The 10571-nt window shown below is 34.9% G+C and overlaps 1 protein-coding gene across 1 annotated transcript; it reads right to left on the reverse strand.

Annotated features, from left to right (window-relative positions):
* Positions 1-261: 261 nt before the first annotated feature.
* LOC128995106 (SOSS complex subunit B homolog) lies at positions 262-9153 on the reverse strand. Its single transcript, XM_054420008.1, has 2 exons — positions 8856-9153; positions 262-950 (listed from the first exon to the last, which is right to left on the reverse strand). The coding sequence occupies exon 2, from the start codon at positions 917-919 to the stop codon at positions 284-286; it is 636 nt and encodes a 211-aa protein (XP_054275983.1). The 5' UTR covers positions 920-950; positions 8856-9153; the 3' UTR covers positions 262-283.
* Positions 9154-10571: the final 1418 nt, after the last annotated feature.

Consider the following 10571-nt stretch of genomic DNA (forward strand, 5'->3'; position numbering starts at 1 on the left):
TTTTAGAAGTTATACAAGATATTTTCATTTTTACTTTGAACAAAATCTTTTAAACCTTATTACTTTACTAAAATCAACAGAAAAATTTACCATTTAACAAAATATCCATCTGCATGTTAATATTTTACCTATTTTAAATAAATATATATTTAATCAAATTTTTGATAAAATATTAAAAAATTAAAATGTTTGAGTTTAAAAAAGTATGTAGGCGTAAGCCTATATGAATAAAATTTGTTAAAACTCATTACTGTACTTCACTATTAACGCATGCATTATTAAATTATCTTTTATCATTCCGAATCACATTCCGTTGACCCCCTCTGCCCCCACTCTTAGGTCCACTTTTCCCCGAGTGTTTCCCCGCAGGAATGGAGGTCTCTCTGGTTCTCTCTCCCGAGTATCGAGGGGCGTTTTTCCGATCACTTGCAGCAGGTAGCAGAGGAGCGGGTCTGTTCTGGAGTGTACCTATACTATTAGCACTACCGTTATTTATATTACTGTTCAAATTCGGCACACCACCTCCGGGTTGGTTTCCAATTGGGTTTGATAAGTTCAAATTAGGTTCACTCATGTTAAGCTGTTCGTTGAAAACTAAACAGAACTCCCCTATTTTATCAATATCACCGTTTTTGCCCGAGTATAAGGTAAGTGCGTTACGCCACACTCCTGCGTAGGCTTTGCTCAGTCTAATGATGTCCCCGGGTGCAATAACGGCTCCTGGTTCGTCCCACAGGGACAGATTAATACAAGCCGTGGCATCTGCAACTTTCAAAGTCCTTACTTCTCTGTTCTCCTTCAGTAGCACAGGCTGACCCACATCCAGAACGATAAACGTGACGGAAAAGTTCTTCAATCCCGGACGGATGTCCTTGATATGGATTGAATCCAACGTACCTCCCACGGAGTTCATCCTCATCAATAGGCTGATTTTGTTACAGTCTAAAAACCTGGAAAACAGTTTTACATGTTTATTTATACGCAGAATGTCATTGCCGGTACATAATAAAATGACAGGACATTTATCAATGGCTATAACACTTCAAACATAATATTTGGTTCTTCTCTGTTGATTCACTAGGTACCCTACTTTTTTTTATTACAATTCCGTTTATTCACAACCAGAATTTTTTCATAATCAGCAAGATTGGTTGGTTAGATTAATTAACACTAATACCGATACCCCGGTCTGACAGGCCCACGGGAATTTTCAAAAACGCATGTTGGCAACACTGTTTACTTGGTAGATTCCATTCCCCCAATACCTTCCCCCCTTTTCCTCCCCTACCTATTGATATATCGTTTATAAATAAGAGAAACGTCTTATAACATTTAAAAGATATATTTACGCTTAAACTGTTACTCACAAGACGGTAAATATACAAAAAAGATGGTAAGTGGTGATCGATTTCGATCGGATTTCGATTCCAATCGAAATCGATCACCACTTACCATCTTTTTTGTATATTTACCGTCTTGTGAGTAACAGTATAAGCATAAATATATCTTTTAAGTGTTATAAGACGTTTCTCTTATTTACTTTTCGTAAATTTAATAACACGTACAATGCTGAAGGAATCTTCGGTGGGCTTTGGGCTAGTGTTTCCTACAACCACCACAACGCTGCGCTACAACTCAGTAGAGCAGACAGCAAAGTGCGAACGCAGCTAGAATAACATCACTGTTTAAGGTTATGTTGACAAGTTATTATAAGTTGTTATCAAATTCAGATTCATTCCATTTATTAAAATGGTCAATTCACTCAATTCTGTCCCTTATTTTAGTAGGCCCTCTTGTTCTAGTTGGTTCTAGGTACTAAAGTGTCATAATCTTCCATCTTCTACTTCTTCGAAAATGTCTTAACTCTTCCATTTGAGTTAAGGGGCAAATACTGCAATAGTAGCCTAATTTGAAAAAAATCAAATGTACAGAAAAAGAAATAATAAACTCCATAATAAATGTAAATAAAACTTAAATTATAAGTTAGCCCTAAACCAAGCCTATTTTCGTCCAAATGAATTTGTAGTTGCTTCAATTATTATTGTTTTAACACCTACTTTTTGTTTTGATTTGAGGTTATGTTACTGAACTCAGTTTATTTTATTCCCAGTAGTTAAACCTAGTCGAGAGGTGGTTTAGTTTGAACTTGGATTAATACCTAGTTTAAATTTGGGGAAACACAAATCAAAGTTAACCTAAGTTTAAATCGCCGTTTAACTTAAAACTAAGTTTCAGTGAGTTGGGGAAACCGGGCCTAATTGTCACAAAAAACCTGCTTGCGTATTAAATAAGTACTAGTGTCCCTGTTTGCTAAGTATTACAGGCGTTATTTTAAATCGAATAACAGTTATAATTTCTGATGGCTTTAAAAGATTCGACTCAAAGATTATGGAAATACTCTAGATGTATACATAACAGATCGATATAATCAACACTTCTTGTAAATATCTTATCATTTTTCAAAAGCTGATCTCGTGTTTTAATGTTTTCTACAAATAGCCTCATTAGGTTGTCCATAATAACGATTATAAATAAAAAAATAACAATTATACTTAGGTTTGCTGCAACAGGGGGGGGGGAGGTAAAAAAGTGTTTTTTGTTGTAAAATCTTAATAGTTTAGTAAGAAATGAATATATTTTACAAATTCGGACAAAATTTGTTCACAAACAAGCAAACTACAACAGTTGACTTATTCTCCATAAGAATAACATGGGAATTTTAAATTTACAATTTTTTGGAATTTTCTCCGCAACTATTAGGCAAATAATAACGTTTCAATATACTAAATTATTTGTTTTTTTAAGCTCTACAAAATGGTTTGGAAAGAAATTGTGAAATTTTGTGTTTTAGGGTCAAAAATGGGAAAAACCTAATTTTACCCCATAAAACCCCGAATTGAAATAAAAAAAGTATAGTGGTACTGTAGTGAATAAACAGAAAAGAACCTAATATTTTTCAAGACAAAACAAAATGGTGTATCTACTCAGAAAAAAATATTCTAAATGTTAAGTACCGCTTCAGTTTGCCATTGAAGGTGTCAGGTTTTTCAATGGTTTTGAGATGTTGGTAATAAATTGAAGAAGAGCCAGAATAGTGGGGACTGTTGTTTAATTTCTGCAATCGATGTTGTGGCAAGTCTTTGTTATGCGTGTTAGGGTACGGAGGTGTATGGATGATGTTCTGATCTTAGGGTAGGTGTTGATTTTTTTGCAAGTGTCATGGATTCCAACAGGTGTAAGGAAATGACTGTAAGGATATTGTGGTCCTTTAAAATCGGCTTGCAATGGTCTAGGGGCTGTAGTTGAAAGATTGTCCTTATGGCCTTCTTTTGGTTCTTGGGTGGTGGAGTTAGAAAAATAACCGCCAAAACATGTAGCAAGTAAGTTAGTGATACTTCGTTCGTGTCAAGGATTGTTTAACTAGGTACCTACACTTTTAGCCTTTGTCATAAAAACACAATCCTAGGGCTGAATGAATCCTTGGGGAAAATGAATTATAAAAATAAATGCTAGTCTACTATCAGCCTGAATGACCTGAATTTGATCACACAAAAATTTAGATTAGTCTACTGAAAGTTAGTAGGCCTGTAAAACAACTAAGTGGTTAGTGCTTCTGACACTGCAACTGTAATGTGTTCCATCTTCCATCTACGTATCCGAAACCATTTGAGATGTATAACTACTTTTTTGAGCCTTCTATCAGGTTATTAAGGTTAGATGCCATTAAGTAAGCACTCTAACAAAAATGGAGGGAAAACAACACAAAGCTAGGTCCAAGTTAAGTTACTCATCAATTTTAACTAGACTTAGGCCTATGGCAAATATATATTGGCTACCAGAAGCTTCCAAATGGATTGAAGAATGTTTATGTCAAAGTCAAAGTCAAATCATTTATTGCCGCAACACATTTACAATGTATGACGTCAAAAATAGGTACTGTACTACAAATTATTTACAAATCAAATGCATCAGTCCATTGATTTACAATTATCAATGAATTCATTCAAAGAATATACACTAAGCTGCAACAAAATACATTTCAACTGTTTCTGAAGACATACAGGTTCTAAACTTTTAAGGCGAGATGGTAACATATTGAACAGTCTTATTCCTAACTCAAAAGAACTAACAATGGTACTTTGATAATTACATTGGTTTATCCTAAAATTATTATTATTTCTTGTGTGATGACGATGACTATGAGCAATTTTGTTTGTACGGTAGGAATAACGTTTGAGTTTAACTTAACATACATAATACTTTCAAAAACAAGCATTGAAGTGACGGTAAGAACTTTAAATTTTTTAAACAGAAGTTTGCAATGTTCACGGGGATGTGCTCCTGCCATAACTCTCATTGCTCTTTTTTGTAGTTTTAACATTTTTTTACGTTAGTATCAGTTCCCCAAACAAAAATACCATACAACATATGGCAGTGTACAAAAACAAAATATACTGATATCAATACTGGTACTATATCGGTAAGAAACCTTGTACTTTCTCATATTTTATTTGTAGTTGTACTGACGTTTTCCAGTCATGAAACCCTTGTATTTTGTGGAAATAAAAATTCTTGATTCATGCCAAGCTTCGGCTATTGAAAAAATGGAAATCCTATCTAGCCTAGCTTATTGATTTTGACTGTAAGAGGTTGATAACCTAAGTTACATTACTGTCTACCAGGGAGAATACAGATAGCATAGTATGCATATCCTGATGAAAAAAACCCATACAAAGTAGGAAAACAAAAGATGAATAAGCCTAACCCAAACTTTGATTTCAGTGGGTAGGCCTACGGTACTTAAATATTTGTATATCCAAGTAAAAGCAAATTAAAATATTACGTAGAACAGTAGTCTTGGCCTATAACAAATGCTATACCTACAGTAACTTAATTTAACTAAAAATAAAAAGTAACTTAGGCTAGGGGTATATTCAAATTCAATTTTGTTTATTCAGCTAAAAGATTAACAAAATAATTGCATTAGCCCAGTCACAAAAAAAGTACAACTCACCTTCTAGTGCAATTATTCTGTAGGCCTATGTCGTCAACACTGGGGAAAAAAATGTCATTTGTATACATAGTCTAAGTAGGTACCGTGTACTTACAGTTAAATTTTTTAAATTCTAAATCCTAAAATGCAATCAGTTTTGGTTGGAGAGATTCCTAAGTGGCTGTAAAACGAAGGTTAAAATTACGAATCTAAGGTTCATTGAGCGGTACTGATGGTAATATGACGTGGTTTGGACAGGTCTGTATGTGGGCTGATTACTGAGTGAGGAGAGCAAACAGCTGTTCAAATGAATTTAGGTAATTTAATTTGAAACTAAATTACTTAATCAGCTCTTATTTAGGCATGTAGGGAAGGTAGGTCAGGTTTTATGCAGATTTGTGACTGTATTACCTGTGATTGTTTTGAAGTTAGGTAGGTTAAGATTAGAAAGGTAAAGTTTAGGTTCTAAAATTCATGTTACCTACAGACTATTAGTCCAGTCATAAACTAATAGTTCTCATTTAGTTCTCATTAGTTCTCATTTATCTCTACTGTCGGTAATATTGACTGGCCGGGTCTGGTATCAGATGGCAGGCATATCAGCAACAATCTTTTCACCATCCTGTTTGATCAGCTCCAAACAACTATCAATGATTGTTTCCCTCTCAAGAAAATCTAATGAAATTATCAGAGTAAAAAACCTAGACGAAAAAATCGTTGGTTTACAGCAGAGCTTCAAGTCCAGCGTGACTTAGTCCTAACAGCTTTTGATGCCTATAAAATATCTAACTCACAGATTGATAGGGAAGACTATTTGAAACAAAATCTCTTGCAACAGCCAAGCTCAACGCCAATGTAATAGAAATCGAATCTGCAACCAACAAATGCAAAGCTGCCTGGTCCATCATCCGTGGTAATATGGAGAAGCCAAACACCAACCCCCTAAGTTTTACGATACATATCTCCACAAGACTTCAGTGATTTCTTCGTGTCATCTGTGGAGCAGACAGCGGCACTGGTGACACCTTCGATTGCTGCTTCCACTACACTACTTGAGAATACACCAGCTTCTCCATCATCCTTCAAGTTCAGTGCAGTGTCTTGTGAGGAAGTATATAGTGTTGTGCATAATATGAAATCCTCTTCCAGCACAGATGCATATGGTATGTCCTCTAACCTTCTAAAGCTTATAATAGTGTATATCTTGTTGCCACTCACTGCAAGTATTTAACTGCTGCTTGCTCTCTGGCTTTTTCACCAAAAAACTGAAGTTTTCAAAAGTTGTTCCAATTTATAAAAAGGGTCCGAGGGAGAATCCTAGTACTTACCGGCCCATTTTGTTCCTGTGATTGGCAAAGTGTTTGAAACCATAATAAAATCACAATTAATGAAGTTTTTTGAATACCATGGCCTAATATCTGATTGGCAATTTGGGTTTCGAACAAGATGTGCCCCGGATGCGGTCAGGCACTTGGTGCAGCATGTGCTAAATTCTTATGAAAACGCCTCTCTTACTCAGGCAACTCTAGTTGACCTGAGTAAAGCGTTTGATTGTGTTCCCCATGGTTTGCTTTTGAATAAACTTGAGTACTACGGTATCCGTGGCATAGAACTCAATCTTTTTAAGTCTTACTTATCAGACCGCAGGCAGCAGGTTGATGTTACGGGTATATTGTCAAATGAGAGTGAGGTTTTTTGCAGAGTGCCCCAGGGCTCGGTGTTAGGCCCTGTTCTTTTCCTTATAATGATTAATGATTTGGATAAATGTATGTCCTGTACCTCTGTGATTTATGCGGATGACTCCACTTTCTTAAATAGTCAAGGTAGGTTTAGTGAACTCATGGTGCTGTCCAAACTTTCCCTCAATGAAGCTAGGAACTGGTTCAGTGTCAATGGGTTTTTTATGAATCCTGAAAAGACTCAAACTATTGTTTTTAGGTTAGGTCGCACACCTGAGGAAGAAAAGAATTTTTCGTCAAGTGTTAATTTTTTAGGCATAGATTTGGATAGTGACTTAAGCTGGTCAACCCATTTATATAACTTAAGTAAGAAATTGTCAAGAGTTTTATTTTTAAATAGTTAGACGTCTAAGAGATTTTGTTCCTCCTTTGTATGTTAGATCTGCATATTTTGCTTTTTTTCAAAGTCTGTTAAAGTATGGTCTGTTAATGTGGGGTAACTCCACCCACATTCTAATAATTTTAAAGCTTCAACAAAAGGCTGTAAGACCAATTCAGGGTTAAGGGACCATTGTAAACCTCATTTTAAAGCAACAGGTGTCCTAACAACTGTAAATTTGTATATATTAGAGTGTGTTATTTTTGTTAAACAAAATCCTCATTTTTCTAGCTCTAGAAATAATTTTCACTCATATTGCACAAGGGGAATATCTGCTTTGGATAGGCCCTACACCAGACTAACAACAGTACAGCAAAGTTTTGCTAGTATCAGTAAAAATAGTAAATTGTTTTGTGCAAGTGAAATACTTGACATTCCTTGTACTCGGCTAAAACAAAAGTTGATGGTTTGGCTTGCTGACCACCCTTTTTACAGTTTGGATGAATATTTTGCAGAACATAATTGTTATGGTAAAATTGTTATCTAGTTCTTACTTAGTCCCTAGTCAACTGTTACCTAGTCTTTCAAACACTTTGTTTAAGTAGGCCTACCTCACTTTTTGTTTCTGTAGGCCTATATATAGTTCTGTTCAAATGATTTTTAACTATTTATTTTCTTGTTGTCTTTGTTATATTTAGGGAAGATTCCATGTTATACTACCTATCTAGAATATACTGGAATCTATGGCCCTTTTTGGCACCTTTTTTTTAACGAGGTCTATTGTAACATCTGTTATTTAATGACCAATTAAGTAAGATTTATTTATGATTTATGATATTTTTCACAAGTGAAATAAGTTAATGTAGGCTAAGTTAGTGGGTGAAACACAATAAAATAACAATATCAAAAATGCTTGCACGTCGTCGGGTGTTGTTTTGATTCTTTAGCATCGAATGTAAACAACTAACAGCTGTTTCCACTCCAGAAACCTTCCTCTCCTTTATAAGTGTTAGTCACCGCTAGAACTTGGACTCGCCCAAACCATAGATAACTTAGGCTTTCATTTAATTTCAAACAATCTTTATTATTTTAGTACATATATAGGCTAGCACATTGAACAGTGTCGAAAAGTGAATCTTAATTATAACTTAAAACTGCTTTCTAACTCATTTCTACCATTTTTTACCATAAAAAGGTTTTATACTACAGTATTGCAATCCTGAAGCTTGATATTAATTATTTACGGTAGGCTAAGTTAATGCTACGGCCACTTAGGGATCTCTCCGACAAAAACTGAGAGAATTTTTGGATTCAGAGTGAAAAAAACTTTAAGTAGGCTAGACATAGGCTAGGTATAAAAATTACATTTTCCTCATTGTAGATAAGTTATATGGAACAATTACCCATCTTAGTAGTAGGGCCTAGGGCCTAAGACAACTAGGCCTAGGCCTAATTCAGATGTATAGGCGTCTGACTCTGTGACTGGCTTAGGCCTAAACTTAGGTACCTAAATTAGCCATAGGCTATAGGCCCAGGCCTAGAAATTTACAAATAACTTAGGCTACAAACAGCTATCTTACTATGAGACGGATGTAAGGCTGCACTTTACTTGACGTCCTACACTCATTCAATAGTTTTTTCGATTCGATATTTTCATTCGATATATCGTTTGGTTAGTTAGGTTAGGTTAACCTTACCTAACTAACCAAACGATATATTGAATGAAGCAATCGATTAATCGATCGATATTTTCATTCGAATGAGTGTAGTAAAGTGCAGCCGGATGTAATAAAACCAGACTCACCGTAACTTTGATCCATAGACCCAAAATATTCTACGCGTTATTGAAAATAGGCCTATCAGAGATTAATATTTCAAGATTTGTCTTCACTTCATTGCAAATTCCTATAGGCCTACAATCCTTCATAGTCTAAAAACACCACACTAGAAAAAGATAATTTTATTTATAGTGTAGTAAGTGCGTTTTAAACACACGATGTTTCATACAAGAACTAGGCTAGTTTTCCACGTCAAGTATAGGCTAGAAAATGTTGAGTTCGAAATCATAATTTTGATCAAATAGGCTATAACCTCAAACTAGAGTAGCAGTAGAGTAGTAGAGGTAGAGAGTAGAGACGAAGTCTTCTACGCTTCTTCTCTTGTTCTTCTACACTTTTGTCTTTGACGTTCTTCTACTTCTACTGCTAGTCACGACCTTCATACCGCAGTATTTCACCTTCCTTTTTTTTGAACTTTTGGAACAGTTACACGGAACTGTTTGGAATAGGTTTGTTGAAACCGTTACATTACGAACAAAGAGTTCCATTCCATTTCCTTTTTAGGTGTTCATTTTGTTTTTCGTGGATCTCTGTCTTCAACCTCCATTTTGTCTAGTGATTGGAAACTTTCTCTTAAATCGATGGTGTAATTTCAAGTTAAAGAGTTCGGGATCAGTATGTCTGATATTAATATAAAAAAGTTTGAATGTTCAATTTGTGACAAACACTTTGCTAGTAAATTTAATTTAACGCGCCATACACGTAATGTGCATGATAGTTGTTGTAGTGAACAATCTGACTGTTCAAACAACCCGAAAAGGCTTATTTAGGGTGATTGCTCTCATCAATTTTCGTGGTTTGAAAACTTGATCCAGCATCTGGAAGAAGCCCATGCCATTGAAATAATAGTTGGGGAGCTGAATTTCGAAACAGAAGAAGGTAAGTTAAATTTATTAAAATTATGAACTTCACAATACTATAAATAACTAATAAATAAATAAATAATAATAACTAAATAAATAAATAAATAAATAATAATTATAACTATAAATATAATAATAAAACTTTTGATTTTAATTTTGCGCTTTTTCATTATGACTCCTGTTCTATCAACAATACCTTATACCTTATAACCCTTCTCATTGTTAGCAAATTTAACAAAATAACTGTGCAATTTCTTTGAATAGTTTTCCTTAGTATGCTACTATATCATTATCTTTTAAGAATAAGCCGGTTTTCGTGATGTAATGTAAGAATAGAATAATTAAATAAACGAAACCAGTTAACTAACTTAAAGGTTATGTCTATAAAAGACTTGTTATTATTATGAGGAGGAGCAAAAAAGGTATATCATAATAATTAAATTTGTATGCAGGAAAAACATTATCCCAAACAGTTCCGTGTAACTGTTCCAAAGGTTCTAAAAAAAGGTAGGTGAAATACTGCGGTGAGAAGATCGTCTGCTAGTCTGGCTCACTGAGCTATATCTCAAGGTATTTACTCAGGGGAGGTACGGAAGAGGCTACGATGACAGCTGTGGGCTTCTTATTAGCTGAGGGAACGGCTATTACCGTAACAATACGGTTTGTGGACAACGGTTTCGGTGGTCTAGTGGTTAGCGTGCCGGGCTGGCGTGCAAAAGGTCCCGGGTTCGAATCTCGCTGGTTGCATTAACTTTTTGTCTCAGATTTTTTCATTATCAGCAAGTTTGGTTGGTTTGGTTCGGTTATGACAGTTTAATT

Source organism: Macrosteles quadrilineatus, unplaced genomic scaffold (genome assembly GCF_028750875.1).
Source record: "Macrosteles quadrilineatus isolate MER2022 unplaced genomic scaffold, UCM_ALF_1.0 Scaffold_5__1_contigs__length_97177068, whole genome shotgun sequence".
Lineage (NCBI taxonomy): Eukaryota > Metazoa > Arthropoda > Insecta > Hemiptera > Cicadellidae > Macrosteles > Macrosteles quadrilineatus.